We start from the raw sequence: 15,913 nt of genomic DNA on the forward strand, positions 1-15,913 counted from the left end.
ACCTATATGTTTCTTCTATTAAATACAATTGGGTAGTAATGACAGATTTGACAAGGGTCTGCTTTCACCAAGTCTTTGGTTATGGATATGGGGCGCAGATGCATTAAAAATAATAATATGTATTACTTACTGAGTGGGAAATGGAGATGGCATGTTATCAAGGTTAGGTTAAACAGCTAAGATTACGTAGATCTGAACGATGCAGCTGATTTGTCAGATGGTTGACATATGATGGCTGATCAGTAATAGATCAGCTTTTCTTTCAAATAAGTAAACTGAATCAAAATGTTAATCCAGCTATCTTTGACCAAAACTAAAAGAGCAGGTATTTTGGTGACAAGTAGGGTAAAAGGAACGACACAAAGGGGTTTTCAAAAATATTTAGTGGTGTGACTAAATTCCTTCAGTGGAAACAAAAACGCATTACTTGTTTTATAATCCCGTTATGTTTTAGGCATAATGTATGCCTAGTCCTCTCTCCATCTCTCATAGCTATAAAAGTACTTCTCACATCAAATTCTTTGACAATTCACATTGGAATCACGTTTTTACAGAATTGTGAGCAGTGTTGTGACATTCTCAGCAGAGATGCTTCATAAGACAAAAAGAAAAACTTCTTGTTTTGACAGATCTTATTTTTTAGCTAAGAATAATACTTTGTATTTGAATACCGAATGACATTGTGATGAAAGAACCGCGCAACGGCAAAACAACAGGAAAAAACATCTACAAACTTACTTTGTTGCATCTACACAGAGACTGATTGACAGATGTACAAAAAAACAGGCTATTTACGAAAAACACAAACAAGTCATACAGAAAAAGAGAAACAAAATGTCAACCTTACGATCATTTCCCAAAGGCAAATATGCAGCGTCGTGCGTGAAGTGGAAGCAGGCCAGGATGTTCGTCATACACACACTAATCAATATTTTTCCTGGCAGCGACGTTATCTGCACAAGACCGCGTAATTCAGACATGAGCTAACACAGCCTCATCAGCTCTCACGAAAGCTTCCAATTCCCCCAACACAAGCAGCAATCTAGTCCCTCTTCCTGTTCACCCCAACTGACCCGTAAGAATTCAGCATTACCACTTTCCTCCCCGACGCTCGAAACATTCCCTGCAGCATTCACGAAAGTCACACACATACATACACACATAAACATAACACTGAAATGAATATAAAACCTACAGTGCATACTTAATATCGATAAATAGACTTCTCTATCAACAGTTCAATGTTTGGAGGTGCTTGAGGCCACAGTGAATGGAGGAAGAGAGGTCTTCACTTGAATAGCTTCAGAAAAGAACCTGCAAAAGCAAGTGATTCCAGCTCTAAGAAATATCATCTATATAAATAATGACAATTTCATAAAACACTTAAAAAGTCCCAGATAAACCTTCCCAGTTGAGCTGGGCAACTGCCAACAGTCATATGGTTAAAGAGGAGTGATTAAGTGACGTTTCATGATTGCGTCTGGTTGATTTTTGCCAGGTAAGGCAAACACAGAAAGAGAAGAGAGCCAAAGGGGGCGCTTTGTATTCTGGGGGATGTCTTCTTTTCCCTTTGTGAGTAAATCTTTCAAAGTGCTACAACTTCCAGTCATTCAACCCTCATCAACATATCCTTTGTAATAGCCCATATCCTGCCTTCTGATATGAGGAGCTCCAATTAGTTTGGCCCTTGCTCAAAATCGTCTATCAGCTGACACCTTGATGGCAGACAGGTGCATTGGCAAGCAGAAGACGCACTTTTCCTCGCAGGAAGTTGATGTGGACCTGAAAAAGCTCTGAGATCGAGGATACTTTCTGCATCTCCTTGTCTTCTTCACCATTGGTAGAAGGCACAAATTCCTGAGAGACACAGGGAAATGGGTTAAAGATAAGGTAATAATGCAGGGTAACTAATACTGCGCAACAGCTTATATTTATGCTTTTAAACAACATTTCTGTACTGACAGGAGGAAAAAAATCTGCAGAAAACACAAAACTACTGGTAATTTTCTACTGGAACATTTTCCATTAACTTTCAGAGCATTCTTTTCATTTCACTTTACACGAATATGAAAATCATTCTTTTCATGCTTTGCAGTGAATGTGATTTTATCAGCTGTTTGGACTGCAGAGGATCCAATGGTGAGCAAGTGATGTAACGCTACATTTTTCTAATAAAGGAAAAAAATCATCTGTGTCATTGATGTCCTAAGCATATTTTCATTTTCATGTCACCTATTCCTTTAACACAACACAATACAATGCTTAATTTCAAAATACGGAAACTTTTAAATACAGAAAATTCCTAGGAGCTGCTTGTTTTTATCTAGCACTACGTCACAATGACACAATCACTGTAAAGTGACGAACATGCTCTCTTCCTGAAGTTGACATAAGTTTGTAGTACACTACACTTGATTAGCATAACATCCATTTTCCTCTTCCTGTAGCTTGAGTGGTAGAGCATGACGGTCACAGGGTTTGATTCTCACAAAACAGACAAAATGATGAAATGTATGTGTATTGAGTGAAATGTTCAGCTTAAATGCATTGTACACTTGCTTTGGATATAAAGGTCTGCCAAATGCATGCATGTATGTATAAATAAATATAAAGTAATATACATGACATATAAAGTGTATATCCCTAAGCATTATGCTAATGTAACTACAAAACACATTGGTTCAGAAGTGCTAACACAAAAAAAAGTTACAAATAGCCTAGAAAGCAGCACATGTGTTTTTAACACTGATGATAAAAATTATTGTTTTACAAATCAGCATATTAGAATGATTTCCAAAGGATCGTGTGACACTGAAGACTGGAGTAATGTATCAGCTTTGCCATCAAAGGAATAAATTACATGTTAAAAAATATTTAAATAGAAAGCTGTTATTTCAGCTGTAATAATATTTCACAATATAACTTGTCTGTTGGAATAGATTTCAAATCTGTTTCATTTAATGTATGATTAAATAACTGTAGCCCTGGTAAGCATAAGAGACTTCTCTTTCTCCAAGAGACCTGTGTAACTCACCGGTATGCTGAGACTTCGCAGCACTTGTCTGATGCTGGCAATGTTGCTAATACTGGCATCTATGTGGGCCTGCAGCACGTCAGTCTGATTAGATGCCTGCAATGAGCTGATGGCCTCGTTCAGCACGTGTAAGCCTGACTGGACCTCCTGAGCTTGCTCCTCTATCTGAAGTGACATGCCGAATATATTCACAAAGGAATGTTTTAATCCCATTATTAATTAAGGTATGCATCTATATTATATTAAAATAACATGCAGGAAAACTTACATTCATTGCTTCCCAGACATCAAAATCAACTCTTGTCAGAGGAACAGTGAAGTTTGTTGCAATGGTGCAAGCATCCTTACACGCTCTCTGCGATAGCAAAAACATTAACAGACACATTTATTAATACAGAACTTTACACAACAGAAATTATTTCAAAGCGGCATCACGATATTGCACATGCAAATAACAGTATTAATGTTGCAAACTCCTTCAATTATGAAACAAATACAATTTCTTTAAAGCAGCTCCAAAATGCAACAGTATCCTTATTCTGATCAGTTCAATGACGTTGTCTCACGAGTCCATTGTTGATTCAGCTTGTGCAAAAATAATCAAAATATGAAACATGCCTAATTTAGCTATATAAGCAGATCTACAGAACGCAACAGTGTCGTTATTTTCAATTAATTTAGATTCAGTTCATTTCAATAACAGTGGCAGTGTTGCAGAGTTTATCAGTTATAAAATTCAGCTTACAGAAGACATATTCAGTGGGAATTCTTTCAGTGTGAGCACATTTTTTTGTTAAAAAAAAACAAAACAGGGTACGCAGGAAGACAACAAATTGCACACTTGGCATTGCAAAGGTGTTTGTCTGATGCATGGTGTAAGATTAAAGAATTGCACAGATTGCAAGAAAGTAAAATGTGTTTGAAATGCTTGAAATGTGTTTTTAAAACGACAGCTTCAGCCATCATGCACATGTCTCTCACCATAGCAGCCTCTGCATCCCAAGCCTCCTTAATGAAATGGTCGAGGACACGCAGGTCACAGATGGGGCGTAATGGGGAGGACAGGCCTGGACGGGTCCACTCCAGCACCATCAGCAGTAAGGCAAAGAGTCCTGCCACACATACAACAAATGAAGATCTGCTTTAAACTAATTCAATCTTTGGATAAGATTTAAAAAAAAAAAGACTGGAACATTTCTACCCAGAAACCCACTCTCCAAACCCCCTTCCTACCATAGTCATTATTATACAAACACAACAGTAACTTCAAGACACTTAAATACGATGTAACAAATGTAGGAGAAACAATTATTAACAATTCTGTACAAAATTAAAAGAAAGAGTATTTTATTATGAATTAAATAGTGCAATAAAAATTCTTATGAATTGCAGCTAATTGCTTTGAATCAGAATTGAACAAAAATTGTATTACGTAAATTGGTAATTAAAGTTTAATCGTGCTTTATGTTTAGCAACACAGGGGTTATCTCAGTTTGACATAATACCACTTAATACTTAAAAAATAACAACAAACCTAACTTTGATTTTATCTTAAAGAGACTAAAGCAAATCTGCTTTTAACAGATGGTAACAAGACATGCCACAAGGTGGAGCACTGCTACGTTTAGGGAAAGAAAGATATGAAGTGATTTATTTATTAATATGAAGTACTTCTGGTTCTGGCACCTTTGCCTAGCCAATGGATGAACACAGAAACTGTAACTCAACCATTCCATCTATAGTCCAGCACCTGTTCATGCAGCCCTCGATTTCCCCTTTATCCTAAGACACATTCACCTCAACAAATTATAACTATAAACATAACAATATATTAACACCCACACCAATGCATGGCAGTGTTTTGCGTATTATTGGAAATGCTTTAGTTATATCAGTTAAATCTGTTGCTTTCAATGCTCAAGCTGCACGATGGATTTTGACTGGCTCTGCAATTTTTTTTTTTTATCATACATCAGCTAAAAATGATTTTGAATGTGAATGCAATAACATTGTTCTTCTGTGTCATTATCATTATAGTTAAGTCGCCAATTTTCCGATTCAGGAGTAATATTAAATATTTATAGTTACAGTCATCATTTTGTGTGTGACCAAAATATGAAGTGCCACTCTGTTCCTTGTTGCTCTACAAGATTAAGATGTCTCAATTTGTAAAAGTGAAAGATTTCCATCATGTGCATGCTGTAAATAACCATTTGATTACATGCAATTACAACCATTTGATCTCTGTCTAAGATAAATAGATGACTGTATAAAAAAAACAACTAAAAACCAACAAATATCATAACCAAGAAACGTTATGCCCTGAAAAAGAAGGAAATTCTATTCCTAAAGAAAAAGACACACCCACACAATGCTGAATCCTCTATCTATCTGGAATAAAGAGACAGATTACACACAAAGAGTGTTTGTGTATGTCTGGTCTGCAGCATTTAATCCTCTATCACATGCGTGTCAGATTGTGTGAAACCTAAGGTCTGAGTCAAAGCAAAAACGAAATGATAAAAATACATATTTGCAGTGGCAACAAATGGTAATTCTAATCTCTTCATATTGCTTCCTAAGCCGCACTTGTGTACATTTAGGGCAGATAAGTACTGCACGAATAATTATTCATCCTATGTAGTTAGTCATGTGATATTCTGGCGTCTACGTCTTATTGGAAAGTTTTGAATGCAGTCTTTGAGCTTTAGCTGCCTATGACGCAATAGGTCTCTTATCAAAGCAGATGTACCCTCTGGAGATGCTCTGATGTTGAGCACATGTTATTAAGAACTCAGGTTGGGTCAAAATTTAGTGTTTTTTAGTGAGAATTTTCTTTAGATTTTGAGATGAGCGGATGAGATTCCTCTTTTGGCCTCAGCTTGACAAATCACTTTTCTGCTGATCTTGGCAGAGAATGCCGTCTTGTCACGAAGGCAACAGAAGTTCTGCTGACACCATGACCTGTCGAAAATCCAAGAGCTGTCTGAATGCTACAGAACGCACGTCCACCATGTAATCAGACCATCTCTAACAGCTTTTCCAGGAACTAGACCTATATTTCATCTTACCAAGACTCCAGCATTTGCAGTCACGTAATTCAATTAAGTGTGGCCTCCCACACTTAAACATACAAGCATAGAGCTCTATTTATTTTAGGCAGCCCCCATCTCCACCTCTCATAGTGACCCATACTTAGAGTCACTTAGAGACCACCATGCATGGATGCTGTTGCCTTCCCCCATATATACATTTATTTCAGTTGTACTAGTGTTAAATATTTCTGAAATTTAATTTATTCCTGTGATGACAAAGCTGAATTCTAAGCAGCCATTAGTCCAGTATTCAGAGTCACATAGTCTTTCAGAAATCAGTCTAATATGCTGATTTGGTGCATTTCTTATTGTTACTTAAAAATTGATAAAACATTATTCTGTAGATTCAGATTATGATCATTTTTGAACAACATACAGTTCAAAAGATCCACATTTTTGTAAAACTGAAATTGTCTGAAACAATGTACATTTTTATTTTTATTTTTTTAACTAACTGTCCCCCAAATTTTAGATTTTATCTATAATTATTCACTCGCGGGGTCATTGAATCAACCTTTTAAGAAAATCAACCTCAAAGTCATTCAGTGAAACATGCTAACTCTACATACCCTTGCATACACTTGACCTTATCCCTCTGTATGAGTAAATGATAGCAACAGGAAGAGACTATATGCCATGCCTTAGTCTCCAGCAGAGGGAACAGCCAACTACATAGAGTGTCTATGAGTTTAAGGGCTTGAAGTTAGGATCTTAGCCAATGTTAAAGGTAACAGAGAAAGTGCCAACATTAAATGCCAACAACTAGAGTCTATTTTTTGCCTTGCAAGAGAGAGCACTGTCACAGTGGCAAGTCTTACCCTTGGTAAAACCAAGGACCTTGACCTATAAATATCAATTTCAGCATGTATACATTGACTGTGCGAACCCATATCCACTGCATCAATATAAGAAAGATATTTTAAGTTTTTAAAGTGTATTTTTCCAATAATGATAGAGAGTAACAAAATAAACAAGAGATACATTTATAATAATACACTCAATAATTAAAAAAATAAAAACATTAAACCTAATCTACAATGCTTCCCATTCTATTTCTTTTCTAATGGGTAAAATCACCAGAGAAGCCATGCTTTAGACATTTTTCTGCAAAGTCATTGTCTTATTTTTAGAACAGAATTTGCTAGTCCATTGTCAGCTTTTGATGATGCAGCAATTTTACAGTCAGCTCTCATAGTAATGTAAACTCATGCTTAAGAAAGATGCCAGATCATGCATGGGAAAGTCCAACGCAAGTAGATTGCGAGTAATGCTAAAAGTTCAGAATCATCTGCTAAACTTCCTTGGTCAAGAACACCTTTAAAAAGTGATGTGACTGATCACTATGGGAATCAAAGCTTTCAATCAATTTATTTATTTCTAAAATGCGCAATATTATAATTGCAGGTTAAACTGCCCCGCTCTACCCCACGCACTTTGCAATATTCATTATGATAAAAAAAATAACATGATCTGTAACTGCTAGTATTTTGCCTCTTATCTCAACGCGAGCTGTTTAAACACTAAACGTTTAACGAAGGCTACTGCTTGCTTTTCATTGTATGAGTTTTAGTCGACATAACAACAAAAAGGCCATTTACCACTTGTGTTGCTAAATGCACGTTAAGCCAGTAAGAACATTTATAAAAGCGCGCGGAACTTACCTGAACCGTGAAACATTCGCAAAACAGCTTGGCATTTTTCAAGCACATGATTAAAAATGACAAATATCGCGCAAAGACGGCTCAACTGGTGGCACAAAAGACATGGATAGGCTCGAGCACAGACGCATCCAGCCCTACGCGCTGCTCCCAAGCACTCTGTGGGACGCACACGCGATCAAATACAATGACACCGTCCCTTCCCACGAGGCACGTACTGCGATCCGTTCGGTTTTGCGGCACCCTATTGGCAAGCTTTCTATGAATGTAAATTCCCCCTCACTCCACGAAAGCGCACCGCGACTAAGCAGAAAAGGTGGACCTCTCTCATTAATGTTCAGAAAGAGGTGGAGGATGGACTTGTCTCCCATGAGACAGCTTCAAAATGTTAAACCTGAGGCGGGATAAAAAAAAAAAAAAAAAAAAGAAGGCCTGAGGCCGTTTAATTTACTCACTGGTTATCTGCATCTCAGAATCTAGTACAGGATCCTCTCCGTTTCGTCCATAGATCCGTCTATTGCCCATTAATTGCAACCGAAGCTTTTAAGGTATTGTCAGCACTCATCGGTTCCGTAATGCTTATTTATTTTCAATTCATGACTTTGAAAATAAAAATCAAATATCACAGTCTCGTGATAGTTATCAGATCAGCTTCCTGTTTTGGAAGGGATTAGTCTTTCATTGTTACTCACATAATATCTGTTTTCTCAAAAGTAAATAGCGCACCGAAAAGGGTTAGCACAGCTTCCTCTCAAGGCAATTTACAATCATCTTTTAACTGCATTTTCCACTGTATACTTCCAGACAAGGGAGGTAACACAAATGAAACAATACAACATTACTACATATCCCTGCATGCTTGTTAGTACCCCAGGTTGGTTTAAAATCAGTTCTTCTTATACATTCAGCAGACCTTTACATGGGGAAGAATTAGGTCCTTTTTAAATATACGTGTCTACAAATGTAGATAGACAACAGGTTGTATTCCAGTCAAAAACTAGCACCGTGGAGACTTTGATTTTGCAACCATCCTAGATGCTCAAGGACTGTACTCAGAGAGGCTTAAAAGGCAAATGTAAATAGGTAATTTATAGGTAAAAACAGATTATATTGCAACTATGAATTTTATAGCTGTAACGTATTATGTTATATATTGTCACAATAAGGATATATACATTAGCCCCTTTATTAGCAGCATTTTCCCGCATCCCTTTCCCACATGGACTTCACCATTATTTATTTACCCTAAACAAATAAACATAATAACACAAAACGTACTGACATTTGCATTAAATATTAACCACAATGTAATGTAAAATTCTGAAATGTTATTTCTTATTAATAACATCAATCTCCACAAAGTTTAAATAATATCCACATAATTTAAATCACCACATAATTTAAATAATAATAAATTATAATAAATTACTCTCCACAAGTTCTTTAAGGGCATCTATGGCTTCTTGAAGAAACTTTATCATTCATTGACATTTCCTTATTTTCTTTTTCAGAAATGTTTACTGAAATGTTCCTTGGGGAACCCAGAATAGTTCTTCAATGAAAAAAACCCTTTTATTCTTATATTCAAGAGTGAATTTTATTTGTAGACCAAATGTTTAATGTTATTTATAGTTGAACATAAATGGATAAACTTTGAATGGCGTTAACTCATAGTTCGTACATGTAAAATTTAATCAACAAAATGTGTCAGAACGTCTTTATATTGTCTGGTAAATGAAAAAAATAGCATTAGGAAAATTATCCTTCAAATGTGTTTAAATGCAATTGGCACAGAATAATGTAATTCAGGAAGGTAAAGTTAGTCTGTCCAGGAAAACAGACTGGGTCACTGAGAAGACAAAGAGTGTACAGAGTTCAAAGCTACTGAATATACCCTCAGGGATCAATAAAGTTTATCTATACATCTCTAGAGCACATTCACAAAGGAGAATCTCTGTGGATTTTGTCTAAGGCACAAAGATTGCTTGTGTGGCTTTTTTTTTGGCCAGAATACTTACAGCCAAAAAAATACTAAGATGAATTATGTGGCTGTTTCAGTCCGTCTTAAATAAGTTTCCTTGTAAAAGATTTTTTATGTGCAGCACATGTATTTCACATGCTGTTTCATTCAGGTCTATTTGGTGAAGAATGACAGAATAGAGGTTGTTTGGGCAACAGATGCACAAAGTATATATATTTTCAAGTATATATGTACTCATGAGGCCCAACTCTCAGTTCTAAGGATAATCAATAAAACCATCTTGTTTAAATGCTTTTGAAGATATGAGAATATATAGGTATCTATATTTTTCTTGTTTATAAAATATAATCAGACACCTCTTTGCGACAAGTAAAGCAAAATATCTTTACTTGTTTGCAACAGATATTAGAAAAATAGTCAAGTTCTGCATTGCTTAGACTCTTTGTGTCTAAGACTATGAAAAACCCCCTCTAAAAATCGTTTGGATATCGCTGTTTATTATTTCCTCTGTTTTAGTAAACATCAAAATAATAAGGTGTTTGCACACACATAGACAAGTTTTGTATTGCCTACAGACACCATGTTTGTTTTCATGGCTCTAAATCTTTTTAAATCATTTGTCGTCTTGTTTGATCAAACTACTGTTTGTTCTGCCTGAGCCAAACTGAGAGCAAAGAGAGACAAGGTACGTGCTGTGGAACATGTGTAATGGCTGGGGAGGGGGCGAGGGCGGGGGAGGCTCGGCATGGTGACTCCGAGGCTTGGACCCTGTCATTGAAATTGGGATGATTAAAAAAGAGAGGGGGGTATGTGTGGGAGGAAGACCCAAGGACACCCTCCCCTTTTTACAAGTAAACAAAGACAACCAGAAGCTGGAGATGCAGAGATGAGGAGAAAGACAGCCAGGGAGATCTGCATAGTAAATAGCGAATGACTCTCTTGATTCCTGAATGGAAAGAGAGCCAGATCAGGCTCCTGGTTTGAGGTTCAGTGGCGCGCCACAAGACAGGAAACTACATAAAAGAATAGGGGACGGGGAGGTCGGAGCCACCAAGGTGGCCTGTCGGAAGTTATTGTTTCTGAATAAGAAGCATCCTGAATTGATAATCTTGAGTTCAATGGGTAAAGCTTTCTTTCAGATTGTTTGCCCTGTTAGTGATTCTCTTTATACTCCATACATGGAATACAGACAAAAACACACACACACACACACCACTGTTCAAAAGTTTTGGTCAGAATTATTTTATATATTTACAACACTTTTAACTTTTCTGAGGGGTCATGTAACTGCTGAAAATTCAGCTTTGCCGTCTTTATAAATTACATTTTAAAATATATTAAAATTTGATAACTTTTCAGTACTTAACAGATTTTTGGTAAAATAAATGCAGTAAACAAATGATACAGTTAAATACAGTTAATAAACATTAATATATATAATTCATATTTGTAATAAAGAATATGCTGATTTTGTGCTCAAGTGTCACAAATTCTGTCTATGAACTTCCGTTCACTCACCACTATATGTCCTTCTCACCACAATAAGCACTTTTACATGCATATTCTTAAACCGATTATGGTCAATAAGCCGAAAACGCACTTGTAACCCATAAACGAGGTAACCCGTTTTATCAGAGTAATGACATAAACGGCTTAAGCATAACCCGTTTTTTGCCTCTTACTACGATTTCGAGCAGCATATGAATGCAGTAACCCGCTTTTTGTTGGCTTATTAAAGTGTGCATGTGGATGCGTGAAAGAAACGCATTGTTAGTGCAGATTTAAGCACATTTAGACAGAGCAAACGGAGGTACACAGCAGAAGTAGAAGAGGTTCAGTCACAATGCTACATTTATAATGGCATGAGAGGATAATATGCTGTAAGTTTCCCTCCGATTTTGCAAGCTTTAATTAACATCACAACTGACAAATGTATGGAATACGCAAATTATAATTTTTTTCGATCAATACAGGAATATAACCTGATTTATGAATGTAAAGTCATGTAAACGCAGCCTATTTGCATTATCAGGTTACTGATGTGCATGTAAACAGGGAAAACTGGTTATTTTAATAAGATGATAATTGTGAGTGAATAATTAAGTCCAAACAATAATTGATAATTGGGCTCAAAATAAAAATATTAGAATGATTTGTGAAGAATCACATGAAAATCACTTAAATTCAGTTGGTTTTAATTTACATAGGGATGTATTACAAAGCAAAGCTCCAACTCTGTTTCAAGATAAGGGTTTGCAGGCCAAAAGAGGAAACCTGCAGATTATTTGGCAGTGTTTTCCCACACACAGCCTGCGGGTGGCTCTACTTTTTTAAACAACCTGACTGATTGTTTCAGGAAGACCCCTTCCTCTCGCCATGGACCCTGCTACCCACCCCTTCATCTTTAGCTATAAATATCATACTGCTCTTCAGGAGGTGTTGGGATTTTAATAGACTGGAAAGAGCTTTATTTACTGATAAAATCTGCACTTTACAATGACAGAACTGGCAGCTTTTTCTGGCTGTAAGCATATTAAGATATTTCTAGCTTTGGCCTTTGCTCTCTCCAGCAGAAACAACAGAAATAGACGGCTTTATTATCTTTAGCTCTTCAACTAAAGCAAATAGCATTCTTTTTTTCTGAATTCACTCCTCATTCAAACCAAATGTGTCCTCAAAACATATCAATGTCATTTCACATGATTTCAAACAACCATTATTCACCAGACTTATCAGCCCCTCCATTAATATAATTTGCCATTTGTGCAATCATACTGATTTCATGCAAAATGCATTTGTCAAATAGTCACAGGACATTTTTGAAAACTTAAAGTTAGCCAAAAGCACGCTGTGTATAAAGTCACATAGTGTACATTTCCTTCAGCGCCAATAAACAGAAGAACATTTTAAAATTAGTTGACAGGCTTGTGTGTAATCTGCTACCGCTAACATAGTTATTGTTGTTAGATCAGTACCCCTTGTTCTGGCTGTTGACCAGTCCTAAACAGCAGATACACGCTCATCATGTCACTATGCCAAATTCACAGTTAAACCATTTAGAGAATGACCGACAGCTTGCCAGTGGACAAAAAGAAATCCTGAGGTCATTTCATGAATGAAGACAGTAGTACTTAAACAACGGCTGAGGCTAATAAAACACAAGTGTCTTACATAATATTACATAAATGTGTACAATACACATTAGCAAAAATGTTAAACCTGTGAGCTTAGTAAGGTTTTGGCAACAAGCATTTTCAAAAAAGTGTCAAACTCTTAAGTTAGTAATTCCTGTATGCTATTTGCGCGCAATGTTTAAGCAATAGAAAACGTACACGTTCGCAATACAATCTCATAAAACAGTTGCAAAAAATGTGCAACCGAGTTTGACACTGCCAGCCTCCACTCACCTACAGTTATCCGTGCAGTCTTGTGTCCAGCTTGAAACATAACTACACGCCCACAAACAGTGTGACCTCTTTTTTATTCTTTTCATTCTAACCGCTGTTTTTTGCATCAGGGGCTTGATATAAAGGTTAGTTCTGGAATGAATCCTATCTCCAGATTTGAGTCTGATCTTAAGTGTTCATCTTTAGTCTATCTCAAGTCAAAACATTCAATTTCAGGCCAGTATTCACGTATCCCTTATCATACATTGTTTATCGTGGTCTATTCTTTGACCTTGTGATCTGTTTTTATGCATGTTTTTTGTGTTTCTATTATCTACCTGCTGTGCCTTGACCTTGTTTTAGTAATGGTTTTAATCTATTTTTCAGTTTAATTGATATTATATGCATCCACTAAAGCCATTAAAACCGTTTAAAAATAGACCATTAATTTTGTGGAAATATTACAAATGAAATGCTAGATTGTTTGTTTGTTAGTTTTTTCAAAAATAAATATTTGGTTGCTGGATCTTACAGCTTTAAATTTCTACCATTCTCGCAATAGGCCTGCTGCACATGAAAATGGTATAGGGACATTTTTATGTATAACAGGGTATTTGTTTTATGATTAAAAGAATAAGTGCCTCATGTAGCAATATGCATGGACTTGTCCTACATAATAGGTCAGAAACTGCTGTGTTTACCAAACTATTTGTTTATACTCATACAGGTTGTTTTTCAAACCAGCAGCTTTCTCAAAAGTCAGTCGAATGAGCTAAAGAAACTTCCCAAAGGACCGGCTCCCCCTACTGATGAACTGGAGATATCGCTCCAAACAGTTGTGGCATAAAGATAAACATTGTTAAACATACCAAAAAGAACAAATTTGAAATTATTTATCAGCAACGTCCTTAATAAATGCCTGCCAGTGCATCAAATAATTAAAAGTGAAAACTAACAAATGTACGCACACGCACGCCTTCTGTATTGTACTATCCGCACGAACCCAAATAAAGAAAGAAATATTTTATTTAGTTGCGTGACCATGCACAGTCTCTTTCAGTGAGCTATCAAAAAAAAGCGAAACAAAATTCGAATCACGAGCAAACTAATAAATGAACAAATCAATAGACCTTACCTGTTCCTTTGATGAAATGTTCAAAATGTTGCTTTACATGCTTTAATCAGCCTGTCATTTCATCGTCAAAGGGGTTATACTGTTTGAATATTTCACTCACTTAGGCTGCTGAATTGTAATTTATTATTACCGAATTACGTCCTCTGTTAGTAAAAACATCAGTGTAATGACTCCCTGGTTGTTCAAATTCACATTTGCAACACACAGGCATTCCCGCAATTGAGCCGAATTGTTCAAAAACAATTTATGTATTGTTTCGGTTCGGCGACTACAGACAGAAAGCGGCTGCTGCATAAAGTAGTCCTTTAGACATAAAGTAAAATACGTTCCTGTTTGGTTAACTGTAGTTTCTTACATCTCATTTCAGTTGTATCACTCGCTCTTGTATCACATTATCCGCTCTCGCAGCACTATATCGTTTTTACTATACCCATACGCTATTCATTGTTTATTTATTGCCCATTATTACGGCACTTTGGTGTTTAAAACCGTATAAAGCAGAAGATATTCACGAATTTGATGCGGAACTGTTTTAGAAAAAGCTCATAGATCAGAGGGAAGTGTTTTATCGATGGACATCGGTGTCGAGATGAAGCCGCATTAACGTACATTCGTATTTTTAGTGTGTGAACCGTAGTTGTCGTCGCTTATGTACACGCACAGACATGGAAAGAGAGACACATAAGAAAACTGAGTGTATAGATTGGGGTAGACACGTTTCTGGACAAACTCCGATGACAGCCAATAACATAACATGGAAGGAGACATTAGTAAGGAACGCACACGACGGGCTGCCTCAGCCATCTCCAGATTGTGACAGATGCTCGGTAATATCAGGAGAGTGCCTCTATTATCATTACGGTTGCGATGGCAAGGATGACAGAGGTTGGGGTTGTGGATACAGGACTATTCAGACCATGGCTTCATGGTTGAGTTTTAACCAACCTACCACTGTGAGCAGACACCCACCTAGTCTTTCTGAAATACAACAAACTTTGGTGGAAATAGGGGACAAACCTGATTCGTTCCTGGGATCCAGGGAGTGGATTGGGACATTTGAGGCAAGTCTTGTTCTTGTCCAGCTCTATGATGTTCCCTGCCGCATATTGCATGTGCGGTATGGCAAGGAGCTTGGCCAAGCCGTAGAAGATCTTCATGACCACTTTCTTACCTGTGGGTCACCTGTCATGATGGGAGGAGACAGGGACAATTCTTCTAAGGGGATCTTAGGTGTGTGCACTGGTAAATTGGGGAGTTATTTGCTTGTTATGGACCCTCATTACTTTGGCTGTCCCTTGGATAAAAAGTCATTGCAAAGTCAAGGTTGGGTTTCATGGAAAGCAGTTGGTTCTTTGGATCAGTGCTCTTTCTACAATGTTTGTCTCCCTCTTACTGCTAAGAAGTGACAGTGTTGGTTTTTCTCCCCTTGATTATGTTGTAATCTGACAAGTTTTGTTTTGCTGTTTCACCCAATCGCATGAATAAAATAACTAAATAAAAATGCAATTTATATCCATGCTAATTTTTTTTCTTGCCTTAGCGTGTGCCTCAAAACGGTCACAGTAAGAGCAAAGTAGTATTTCAATGTCATACCACGACAATAAACTGATAAATGAACCACACG

The 15,913-nt window shown here is 36.8% G+C and overlaps 2 protein-coding genes across 4 annotated transcripts; one reads left to right on the forward strand and one right to left on the reverse strand.

Moving 5' to 3' along the window:
• Positions 1-26: 26 nt before the first annotated feature.
• On the reverse strand, positions 27-14,774 carry epoa (erythropoietin a). 3 transcript variants are annotated; one of them, XM_043243960.1, is made up of 5 exons: positions 14,290-14,774; positions 4,016-4,146; positions 3,303-3,389; positions 3,035-3,199; positions 27-1,857 (listed from the first exon to the last, which is right to left on the reverse strand). In XM_043243960.1, the coding sequence occupies exons 2-5, from the start codon at positions 4,124-4,126 to the stop codon at positions 1,705-1,707; spliced, it is 516 nt and encodes a 171-aa protein (XP_043099895.1). In that variant the 5' UTR covers positions 4,127-4,146; positions 14,290-14,774; the 3' UTR covers positions 27-1,704. The 3 variants fall into 3 exon arrangements, with proteins under 3 accessions (XP_043099895.1, XP_043099892.1, XP_043099893.1); XM_043243957.1 differs by lacking the exon at positions 14,290-14,774 and adding an exon at positions 8,243-8,365; XM_043243958.1 differs by lacking the exon at positions 14,290-14,774 and adding an exon at positions 7,791-8,078.
• A 71-nt stretch (positions 14,775-14,845) lies between these two features.
• On the forward strand, positions 14,846-15,911 carry ufsp1 (UFM1-specific peptidase 1 (non-functional)). Its single transcript, XM_043243956.1, has one exon. It carries the CDS (start codon positions 14,955-14,957, stop codon positions 15,693-15,695), a length of 741 nt encoding a protein of 246 aa, XP_043099891.1. The 5' UTR covers positions 14,846-14,954; the 3' UTR covers positions 15,696-15,911.
• Positions 15,912-15,913: the final 2 nt, after the last annotated feature.

This window comes from Puntigrus tetrazona, chromosome 7 (genome assembly GCF_018831695.1).
Source record: "Puntigrus tetrazona isolate hp1 chromosome 7, ASM1883169v1, whole genome shotgun sequence".
Taxonomy (NCBI): Eukaryota; Metazoa; Chordata; class Actinopteri; order Cypriniformes; family Cyprinidae; genus Puntigrus; species Puntigrus tetrazona.